Raw genomic sequence first — 11,583 nt, 5'->3', positions numbered from 1 at the left:
GAACTAGTTTTTTTTTCTGACAAAAATGTAACAAGCAAAAGAGAGACGGTTTGTGAATTCTGATCACCTCTCATCTTATTGTCGGTGAGAGTGAAGAAACGTGGAGCAAAAAGAAGTGTCGGCAGACAAAAGTGGAATGATGTGGAAGTGAAGGATGGGACCGAACTAGGATCATGCTCTTGTCTCTTCAGCTTTCCTAGGCTTTCATTATTTGTGGTGGTCATGCCAAAACCATGTTCTCATTTATCATTTGGTTACGATATTTTTAGTCTTACATGTCACTTGCGAACTTGAAAACATGGCCAGGTGTTGTCTACGTTTGGGATCAACATTAACTTCAAAAAAAGAGAGACGCATAGGTCTTTATTATCAGAAAATTCCAACACTAAACATTATGTTAAAATGCAAACCAATCCAGTCCTTCTCTTAATCTCCTAAAGCTAAGTAGTGTACTTCGTCATCATCTCAGTTTCTCAGTAAAAACTCTCAGCTCCGGCTTCGGCTTCGGCGTCTATCTTTCAGTCCGTTTCTGCAGAAACAAGAACATAAGTTGAATGAGCCCACATCCACCACAGGGGAAGCAATAGGTCGAATCAAGATGCATGCATGTGAACAAAACGTTGTATTATATTGACATCAAGAAGACAAAAATAAGTTTTACCCATTAGTATAAGGCAGTTCCTCACGCCTTCTGTACGGAGGTGGTGATCTACTGTAGCTGCGGCCACGTGCAGGAGGAGGTGAAGGGCTGCGGCGCCTTGGAGGAGGAGGAGATCTTGCACGAGGGCTGTAACTCCTGAAACCAAAAAAAGGACAAGGTCAACTAATACATCCAGAGAAGCTATAACCAATAAGAAAGTAAAGGAAGCAGCAGCATTGACCTGCGTCCGTAGCTTGGACTTCTCCTGTATCTAGGACTGCGACTTCTGCTCCTGCTGCGACGCCTTCCTGTGCCACCACGGTTACGGCATTCACGTGCAAAGTGACCAGGCTCACCACACTCATAGCACTTCAAATCAGACCCACCACGATCGCCTCCGCGGTCACCACCACGGCCTCCTCCACGGTCACCTCGGTTGTGAGACTGTTCCACTCTCCAACCATTCTTGCCTGTCCATTTAAACAACATGCATGTCAAATTCGAACCTACATGTTGTAATTTAAATAAAAACATCAGTGTTATTACAGAACAATGCATAAGTTTACCATCTAAACCACGGATGGCATCACGGGCATCTCTGGGATCCTCGAAGTCAAGAAAAGCGTAGCCAGGTGGTCTACGAGCAACCCACACACTGCACATCAAATCCAAATTTACAGACAATGCCAAATACATCGAAAGCTCGAAACTTTGTATAACAATTCTTGCCTCTTGATGACTCCATAGACACGGAACTCATCCTCGAGCTCACGCTCAGTAACTCTAGGGTCCAAGTTTCCCACGTACACACGCGACATTTACCTGTCAGTGTCACAGAGACTAAGTCATAACTACATTCTACCAAAAACAATCGGAACTTGACGTCACATACCTAGAGAGAAGAGACTCGAGCAGCTCCAAGAGAGGAGAAGGAAGTTGGTTGATGAAACTAGGGTTTGTAAACGCGTTAACTTCTTTACAAGGAGAAGGTAAAGCCCAAATTTAAATGATACATCCTATTTAGCTGGGCTTATTGTGTTGTATTTTTCACCAAAATAAATAAATAAATACACAGTGACTTATATAGTGTATAGCAATTAACAGCTTCTACATAACCTTTTTAAAATTTATTGTTGTAAAGCCAAGCCAGTCTGTGATTCGAATCAATAAAAATGTTGAACCCACAATCTGCTTGGTTAATGAAAAGCTAAAAAAAAAAATGAATCGAACGACAAAAACATATAGTGAAGACAACACACCACTTTGAGCCCGTGCCATAACAAGAAACCAGCTGCGAAAGATGTAATAAAAACACGTATTAAATCTTAGAAGAAAAAAACTGGAGAAGCAACTGTTTGCTATTTCATTTAAGGAAATAAAAAAGTCACTTACGAGATTAGAAGCTTTTGGTTAGACCACGACAGTAGCCAAAAGAGCGTGCAACATCGCCCAGTATATCATTATGGCTAACCGTAAGGCAGGTTGTCTCATAAGCGTCCGGTCACACGAGACCCTGAAAAGCAAAATGTCGTTTTCATTTAAAACCGAAATTACGAAATTTTCAATCAAACGAGAGACTGAGAGAGAGCCTAACCATAAACCATCGATCATGTTTGTCACTGGTCTTGTGAATCTAGGAATGATTCTTGACGTGGTGAGTGATCTAAATCCATGAGCTGAAAGCACACAAAAAGGGTAATGTTATGAACAGAATGTGTAGCTGATTAACTAAAATGTATATTAGGGGACAAGTTTAGTTACCTTTATCATCGTCTTCTTCTAAGCTAAGGCTTTGATCAGCTTGATCTGCATCTATACTAATGGCGACTTGATCGTTGTTGTTACCCTTACGCAAACTCCTGACTTGTGATGGGATCGATGTTCCACTCGTCGTCCACTTGTTTATCTGCAATACCCAAACAAGAAAAAGTGAACCCAATTTGAAATGTTATCGCTTTGAAGCAGAGTATCTGGAATGGTTAAATTATCCAACAAGAACTAATCATACCAGGGGTTCCACTTCAACGATCTCTGAAGTTGAGCTGCTTGGTTGGGATTCCTTGTCATGTAATAATTTCTCAAGAGTTGCTTCTTTCTGTCTGAGCTCAGCCACTCTACTCCTCTCAGCTTCCAGCAACGAATCCTTGTTTTGTCCAACCAGCCGTAATTCTTCTGTTTCAGATAGTATAGACGCAATCTTTTTCTCAAGCGTCTCCATGTAGCGGTTTAAGTGACTGTGAGCATCAGCGGAAGGTGAATCTTCTAGACCAAGTAGTGAAGCTATGGTCTCGAACCAAGACAGTACAGTTTGGACCTCTTCTGAATCTCTCTTAGTGTCCATTTGAGAAGCAGCAAGAGCCTCATTGGTGCACCTAGTGACTTCTTGTCTTAAGAAAGAAACCTCGGTATCCCGATCTTGCACTTGTTTTTGAAGCTTCTCGATTTCAGCAAGAAGATTTTCGGAGAGATGATGGAGCTCATCGAATTTATCCACAGTAATTGATAGCTTTTTGGAGATCTTCCCACGAGAAGCTTCAGCTTTCTGCAAGTCTAGGTTCTTCTGTTGTAGCTCTTGTTCTAATTCTGTAACCCTGTGTTTCAGATCCTCCATCTGACACTCTTCCTCGTCAAGCGCTTGCATTAATGCCTCAATCTCTGCAGCAATCAATTATGTATTAGAGCAATTATGTATTAGCTATGTGTATGAAGGTGGGAAAAGAAAAAGTTTAGATTGAAAAGTCGACCTTGGTCTTTTGCAGCTAGTAGATTGCTAAGCGATGTGACCTTCTCCTGTGATTCTGAGTGTGAGGCCTGACCTTCTTGCAGATCTTTTACTCTCTCCTTCAAAGAATCCCGTTCCCGCACCAAAATGCTAAGCTGGTCTTGCATATCACGCATCCTAGCACTTGCAGATTGAAGACCTTCTGCAAAGATCTTAGCACCAGCCTGGGCTTCCTTAACTTGACCCACAAGTTCACTGCACATCCTATCATTCTGGATATCCTTTTCGTGCAACTCCCTTTGCAAATTGGCAATCATTACCTTCATCTCCTTTTCGTTTCTCTCCACAGTCTCAGCGTTTGCTACAACAAACTCTTTAACAGCTGACGATAGCCTATTTACCATGGACCTGACAGACTCCATGGACGAATAATCATCTTCTTCTTGATGGAGGATCATGTTGAACTTTTCATTTCCAACCAGTTCTGCCTTACGGCTTTCAATTTCCACCAACGCGTTAGAACATGCTCCATGAAGCAAGGCGACTCTTTCACCCAGAGCAGCAATTTCTGAGTCTGTTCCGGTTCCAATTGACTTGAAAAAGGTGTTAATACTGTTGGATACAATGCTGATCTGCTCGTGCCATGATGCCAAGTGGTTGCTTACATTCTCTTCGAGATGGCTAACATCAGCCACAAACTGATCAAGGTTTCGCGAGAGAGAACCACAAATTTCGGTTATGTTTCCACCATTTGAAACTTCATGCAAGTTGACGTTAGACAAGGCAGCACTCAAGACTGAAAAGATTTCCTGAGAAGGGGAAAAGCAATATTCAGAAACAGTCAGTCGCAGAGAAATCTTGAAAGTATATCATACTAAGCTGTTGAAAGGTTCTAAAAGTACCTTGTCTACAAAATTCCCTGTACTAACTTGCGGCCAGCCAGACAAATTAGTTCCGGTTTGCTTCGAACATGATTCCATAGTTGTCTTCAGATAATGCAAGAACTCCATATCCAAGGTGAAAATATCAGCTAGGTAACTGCTAGTACCTGCGAGAATTTTCCTCAGAGTGTTCACATTAGTTCCAAAGGACAGCACTTGAGCATATATCTTCTTCTTTTCTTCATTGTTGACCAGGGATAAATTTTCACAATGTGATATGGCTTCAACTTTTGCAGCCTCCGCTGCATCCTTCTCTTTGGAAAGTTGCTGAATTTCATATGTAAATTTTGATAGCTCCTCTTGCATACTATCGTTTCTCTCTTGAACCTCGTTCAACTCAGCAAGTAGCAACTCAGCTGCTCTTCTAGACTTTATTGACTCCTGCTCAGCAGAAGACACAGCTGTACTCATATTCTGAAACAGTTGCGAGATCCGTTGAAGCTTCAGAACTGGGTCATATCTGTCACCTTCATCACCAATATTAATGCTATTCAACGCGTTGAGTGTCATGCTCAATGTACCACTTCTTTCCTGCAAAATATTTTCTGTTTCTTGCAAATGATTTCTCAGCGATTGGCACTCAGACTCTAGGGCTTCTATCCTCAAAGTGTAAGATTCCAACTCCCTTAATTTCTTTTCATTTTCCACAAGCATCTCGTCTCGGTTTATAATCTCTGATTTTAGGCGACCATGCTCAGCGTTCATCTCCTCAATAGTTTGCTTCAGGCTATCCCTTTGTTGGACCAAAGCTTTCCCTTTCCTGACAGCTACGTTTAACTTCTCTCTTACAGAAGCTGACTTCTGCTCTTCTTGTTTAAGGAGCTCCTGCAATTCTGTTATGTTCTTCTCAAGTGCCTCATTTTCAGCAACCAAGGATTGCTGTTTTTCCATGTATAAATCCCTTTCTTCCTTTGCCAGCTTCTGAACATGCAGTGCTTCATCCAGATCTTTTGTTAGAGACGCTACATCAGGTGTCTCTACTACTGCTATGTCTCTACTGGTTGCTTCGACTATATTAGAATTAGCCAACTCAGGAGTGTGCCTGGGAGAAGTTGTTTCGTCATTTGATGGACTAGATTTAGCCAAATTCTTATAATAGTCAATCAGCTTTCTCAGAAGTCCATCCAAGGTCTCAGAATTACTCGCTAATGCCAAATCCTGCAAGCCATCTTCCTGTATAACATCATCAATCATGTACCTCAAACTCAATAGGTCTCCTTCAATAGTCTGAAGTTGTTCTTCATTCCCAAGTTTCTCAACCAATTTTCCATGCAGATCTTTAACTTGGTTCTGCAGTTTCTCATTCTCAACTTCAAGGTGATTGGCCCTCGCAGAAAGATTATCGTGATCCCCATTCAGAGTTTCCAGTCTTTCCGAAATATTCACTCTCTCATTATCAACCGACTGAAGATTTGCCTCGACATCACGTACTTGCTTTTGTGCGGCTTCCAAATCAGCACTTAGCGATTGACAATATACTTCAAGGTTATCAATTTTCTGTTGGAGAGTATCCTTGTCATGTGTAGCCTCTGATATTGTACTTGCAAGCCAGTCAATCTTGTTTTCCACTTCCATGGACTTTAGCTGTGGAGGCATATCAATATTCTCAAGGAGTGCTTCCCATCTCTGAACCAAATTATTTCTGTGCATCAACGACTGCTCCAGCATTTCATTCTGTTCAGCCAACCCATAAAACTTCCCCTGGAGCTCCTCGAACTTGATCCTTAAGTCACCCTCAGAATTTGTGCCAGTTTGACCATCTTCCCTCCAGGGTTCAGAGAGAACATATCCCGCACCTCCATCAGAACTTTTCTGATCATAATCAGAGGGACGTAAAGAGTTGCCGTTAGCTGATCTTGATAACCACTCGACCTTGTCAAGTATATCTCGAGCATGAAAATGCTCTGGAAGATCCAAATCTTCCAAAATTTCTTCAATTTTATGAAGCAGAGAGTCTTTGAGAAGAAACGATTCTCGAAGTGCAGTAGCCGAGTTTCGGATGTAAGAAAGCTCAGATTCTAATGCCTCCACACGTTCACCTGCCTCTGTATAGGTCTTAAGTTTTGCTTCTACTTCCTGAAGCCTTGTCTCCTTCAAACTCAATTCCTCTGAGCGCCTCTCCAGTTCAGCAGAGGTTTCAGCCAACGAATGCTTGATATTATCACGTTGAACCATCAAACCTTTTCCTTTTGTAACAGCTATACTAAGCTTCTCTCTAGTCGATAATAACCTCTGCTCTGATTGTTCAAGTTCATTGGATTTCTTTTGTAACTCAGATCGTACAGCCACAAGGGACTCCTCTGCCTGGCTTAAATTTTCCATGAGACCACCCATTTCAGTTTTATGGTGCAGTAAACTCTCCTGGGTCTCCATTAGCTCATTATCCTTGGCCTCTAATTGGCCTCTCAAGAGATTAGCCAAATCCTCAGCCTCTATAAACTTCTGAACAAGTTGGGAAACCAGAAACTCCACATATAAACTAGGGGATTCAAAATTAACTTCACGAGTTTCAAGTTCCAGGACACCCTCAACTTTCTCAACTAATTCTCGAAGTGAAGTGGGGTCAAGGCTTCGCTGCGTCAGTTCCTCCATATCCTTTGTTATATTCGACAAGTCCGACTGTAGCTTATCAATCACACACTGAAGTTCACGCCTCTCAGAAAGAATATTTCGCACGGCTTCCATCAGATTCTCACAGTTGCCATCGTTAACAGGATCAGAGATAGCTAGATTTTCAACTCTAAGTTTGGCTATCTCATCAGACCCGCATGATTCAGTAATCAGTTTCGCCAGATCAGCGTAGACCTTATGCATTGTAGCAGTCACAAACTCATTATTCTCATGCAGAGTATTGAAACTCTGCTTCAACTCCTCATATTTGTTTAAGGAGGACTCATGCTTCGCCTCAGCAACTTCTAATTTTTCCTCCAGGTCTTCAATCACCTTTACAGCCATGTCAACAGAACCAGATATATGTTTGCTCATATCTAAGCCAACTTGAGCTCCAGCAACGCCAGATCTGAGTAAACAACCATCAAGTCTCACAACTGCATCACCAAATTGAGACATTGATGATGTCAATTCATGTTCTAGCATCGTTGCCTTCTCAGATTCATCCTGCAAGGCTACTAACTGTTCTTCCATTGACGACAACATGCTACTTAAATTATTCTGTAAGCTTTCCAGCTGATTTTCAAGCTCATAAATTCTCGATAAGCAAGAATTCAGCTTCTTGTTGAGCTCCGTGTTTGCTAGACCCATGCTACCATTTCTCAGCTTCAATGATTCACAGAGAGATTCAAGTTCGTGGTTTTTCTGTTGCAGCTCACCAGAATAATTTTTCAGAGCATCAAACGAAATCTTATTCTCAATAGTATCTGCCTCCAGAAGATTAATGTGATCCTGGTGAGATGCAAACTCGACATTAAACTCCTCCAGTCGTTGATTTGTTGCCGTCCTGTCATCATTTAATTGATTGAATTGTATACCAGCCTCCCTAGCATTCAACGCTAACTGTTCCAGCATGCCTCTCAAATTTCTAATCTGAACATTCACAGAAACAAATGCTTCTGACTGATCACCAGTTAACTGTTCTTTTTCAGATTCCTGTTCTTCCGAATGCCCCTTTAACTCAAAAGCCTGAATCAATTTTGATACCGGTGGCGTGTCAGGTTTATTGCTAGACTTGATCAATGAAGAATCGGTGCAGGTCTGCTTAATTGCCTCCTCAAGGTTCTGAATCATTTTCTCCCCCTTCTCCAGATTCTTCTTCAAGGAAGAAAACCCAGATGAAGCGTCTATTACCCCCTCCAAAACTGTAGGCTGGGTCCCGAGACTTTGGCAGGTATATTCAACAAAAGGTAGACTCGGTTTACTTGTAACCCCGACTTCTAGACTTCTACCAGATGTTTCAGATATTTCCTGATTACTCAATTCTGAAGCATCCTCATTACCAATGTCTACAATTCCAGTTTTTTCTACCTCGATGCTGCTACTCAGAGATGTTTTTTCTTCAGTCAACTTATCAAGGCGGGCTACCGCTTCTCCTAACTCAGCTGCTAGGTGAATCCGCTCTTCTTGTACAGTAGACATACGCTCTTGAAGAATAAGAAGATCATGCGTAAGTTTATCATTGTCCTCAACCAAATGTTCCTTCTCTTCTTGAAACTTTAATAGTTTATTATTCAGCAAAGAATACCCTTCCTTTAGATTGGAATACTCGGACAATAAATAAGTCTCCGAGATCAGATATGCACTCCGTTCTAGATGTGATTTCTCATTTTCTTCTGTGAGATGCAGGTTATCCTCTTCAAGTTTAGTCAGGTGGCCTGTCAGTGAAGAAAGCGTCTCCCTTATATTTGAATTTTCCACTTCTTGCAAGGTGATCAAAGTCTTACAATTTGCCAATTCTTCCTGTAACTTCTCTGCCTCACCCAATACATTATATTTTTCCTCGACAAGATTTACCTTCTCATCTGTCAATGGACCAATAGTTTTTTCCAATCGCTCAACTTCTGCCTTTAGTATAGCCTCCGAGTTCTTGCAATTGCATAACTCAGATAAAAGATGCTTAATCTCATAGTTCTTGGATTCTGTTTCCTCAAAAAGTTCCTTTTTCTCATCATTCCAAGAAGAAAGAATTGCACCATACGTATCATTCTCCACCTGAAGATTGATGACCTTTTCTTTCGCCTCAGATAGATCCAATAGGGACTTTTCTAAGCTACTCTGCAGCTCATTCATCTTAGCAGTGAAAGCCTCCACTTGTGCTTCTGTAGCAAGAAGCTGATTTTTGAGCTTCTCATTCGAGCTTGTCGCAGCATAGAGGTTAGACTGGCACTCTGATAGTTCCTCAACAAGAGAATCATTCCTTTCTGTCAACGCATTATATGATGCACGAAGCTGTGATAATTCAGCTACCAATTGGTTATGTTGATGATCAAACTCGTTTTGAAGATGAGACTGTTCTGTAAGTTGCACATGGAGTATATCTTCCATGCTACGGGAAACAAACAATTGTTCTCTTAATCGCTCCAACGAACTTGTTCCTGGATCGGTAGAGGAAGCAGCCTCTCTTGCGGTGCACAACACTTGAAATTCATCTTGTCCAAGTGCCTGTACAATTTCCATAAGCTGTAGGAAGCTAACTGAGCGCCCTTCATGAACATGGGCAGCAGAAACTTCTCCGGATGGATTTAGTGTATCCTGTTTACAAGGTTCCTCATGGCTCAATAATCCAGATGTACTGACGCTCTGAGGTAATTGCAGCTGATTAGAGCTATCCTCAGGTTCAGTGGAAAGCACGTGATCTCTGTCATTATGAAAACCAATAGACGACTCTGGTTTCTCTTCACTAAGCTCTGCAGCTTCCCTAATCAGCTGGCTTCTGATTTCACCAGTTGTTCCTTCCAATTCAACTGAATCAATTGCAGCTGATGGTCCCTCTGAAAAGTGAGACGGTGAAGCAGATGAATCCACAACGGCTGGATAGCTTGCTTGCCTCTCTTCAGTTACAATCCAATCCACATCTGCCTTTGCAGATGCTTCAGAAAACTGTTCCTTCTGTGAATCACGGTCTTCTTGCATTTCCCCTAAACAGAAACAAATGAAAACAGAATTATACATCAAAAGGACGCATGCCATCGACCTAACCACTTCATCCCTATCAAAGAAAAAGAAATAAAGAAACCGATAAAGAGCGAAGCATGAAGAGAAGGAGAGAACAACCTACATCAGTTACCTGATCTCCCCTTGCACCACTCAAGGAAACATCAGGAATAAATTCCGGCGAAGAGGATGGCTGATGAGGCTTTTCCACATTCCCATATTCAACTTCAACTCCTTCCCCCTCCGCTAGGTCTCCAGAAGTAGCAAAGACTCCGTCGACACTAATAGATGCATCGTCATGTGTAACTCCCTTCTCAGAATCGGCACGGTCAGATGTCACAGAATCTACTGCGCCAGCCGCTGTGATGTCGATGCTCTTCATATTCTCGTCTACTGTGGATAATGATATGCCAGTATCTTTTCCCAGCTCAGCTCCACTATCAGAAGTTGCTGTGGTGTTTCCTATCTGGAGGGTATCAGGTTCCGATGATGAACCATGGACTAGAACATACTCGTTAGATAATGCATCTGCAGAAGTTTGTGGAGAATCAACAACCTCATCAACAATAGCTCCTCCTGCCGACAGAGCTTCTGCCTCGTCACTGACAGCACTTTTGTCAAATTTCCCCTCATGCTTCTCAGATTTACCAGACTTTTTGGAGGATTTTCCTTTGCTCGTACTGCCCTTGGGGTCTTTTTTATGATCAGTGTTTTTATCAGCCTTCTTTTGACGAAACTGTTGAAGCTGAAACAATTTAAAAAAAAAAAACTTAGTGATTAACCAAGGCAAGAACAAGCAATCAAATTTCTAGGCTTTTAAAAAAACCACGTTTATCATTTATTCCTTCTCAACTATGAACTTAGACCCAAAAAAAAATTCCTAATTATTTGCATTGACATTCATTGATAAAATGCAAGTTCACCCAATAACTAACCTTTTGGCGCCCAGCAGCAAGTGGATCAGCACGGTTCTTTTTCTTATCCATTGGATTCACTCTCTTCTCGTTCCCACAATAAATCTTTTGTGTATCACCACCAAGTCTAGATCACCATGGTTTGAACCTTCTACTGAAGCAAAAAAAAAAAAAAAAAATGGAGCTCAATTCACAAACTTGCAATAATATCATACCGCACCGACACCAAATTGTAAAATCCCTTTTGAAAATCAAAAGGCTTGCGCATAAAAACAACATACCAATCTACAGATTCCGAAAGGCGCAATACAAGATCAAATTTCACAAAGAAGTTCGGTAATTTGGTGGAGAAAACACGAAAGTGAGCTAAACCATACCCGAGATCGGTCGAGCGGAGCTGAAATCGAGTGGCGCGTCGCGTCGTTGATCTCTGTAGACTAATTGATTGAAAACCTATACGTCGCTATCTCTCTCTATCCTTGGATCTAACGCTATGTGGCGTTTAGCTGGTGTGTCTTGCTCGTTTGGGGGAAAAAAAAATGTAGAATGAAAACGCGACGCGACTCAACCTCAACACAGACGTCGATTTGAAGGGAAGAGACAAATTCTACTTGCACGCTACTTCTCAAATCTGGTAAATGGATACTCAAATGGGCCTTAAAGCCCAATAAGATATTGTACTTGGTCAGTTAGCCCGATACCGTATTTTAAGCTATATACCCTTATACTTCTTCCATTGTTATAGAAAGCTTGGGCACA

At 41.7% G+C, this 11,583-nt stretch overlaps 2 protein-coding genes across 8 annotated transcripts; both read right to left on the bottom strand.

Annotated features, from left to right (window-relative positions):
• Positions 1-307: 307 nt before the first annotated feature.
• LOC106420438 (serine/arginine-rich splicing factor RSZ22) lies at positions 308-1,755 on the bottom strand. The gene is made up of 6 exons (XM_013861270.3): positions 1,533-1,755; positions 1,370-1,462; positions 1,207-1,295; positions 882-1,110; positions 662-796; positions 308-529 (listed from the first exon to the last, which is right to left on the bottom strand). Exons 2-6 carry the CDS (start codon positions 1,456-1,458, stop codon positions 487-489), a joined length of 585 nt encoding a protein of 194 aa, XP_013716724.3. The 5' UTR covers positions 1,459-1,462; positions 1,533-1,755; the 3' UTR covers positions 308-486.
• Positions 1,666-11,414, bottom strand: LOC106420437 (golgin subfamily A member 4). 7 transcript variants are annotated; one of them, XM_048763280.1, is made up of 10 exons: positions 11,202-11,412; positions 10,846-10,975; positions 10,031-10,655; positions 4,265-9,894; positions 3,385-4,171; positions 2,649-3,295; positions 2,402-2,546; positions 2,235-2,316; positions 2,033-2,153; positions 1,666-1,931 (listed from the first exon to the last, which is right to left on the bottom strand). In XM_048763280.1, the coding sequence occupies exons 2-9, from the start codon at positions 10,894-10,896 to the stop codon at positions 2,051-2,053; spliced, it is 8,070 nt and encodes a 2,689-aa protein (XP_048619237.1). In that variant the 5' UTR covers positions 10,897-10,975; positions 11,202-11,412; the 3' UTR covers positions 1,666-1,931; positions 2,033-2,050. The 7 variants fall into 7 exon arrangements, with proteins under 7 accessions (XP_048619237.1, XP_048619233.1, XP_048619234.1 ...); XM_048763276.1 differs by having other exon boundaries at positions 2,033-2,316; positions 10,846-10,978; positions 11,202-11,414; XM_048763277.1 differs by having other exon boundaries at positions 2,033-2,316; positions 11,202-11,413.
• Positions 11,415-11,583: the final 169 nt, after the last annotated feature.

The sequence above is a fragment of the Brassica napus genome, chromosome C7 (assembly GCF_020379485.1).
Source record: "Brassica napus cultivar Da-Ae chromosome C7, Da-Ae, whole genome shotgun sequence".
NCBI classification, from domain to species: domain Eukaryota; kingdom Viridiplantae; phylum Streptophyta; class Magnoliopsida; order Brassicales; family Brassicaceae; genus Brassica; species Brassica napus.
Note: the sequence above shows the minus strand (reverse complement) of the source record. Positions and strands in the feature narration are given on the sequence as shown.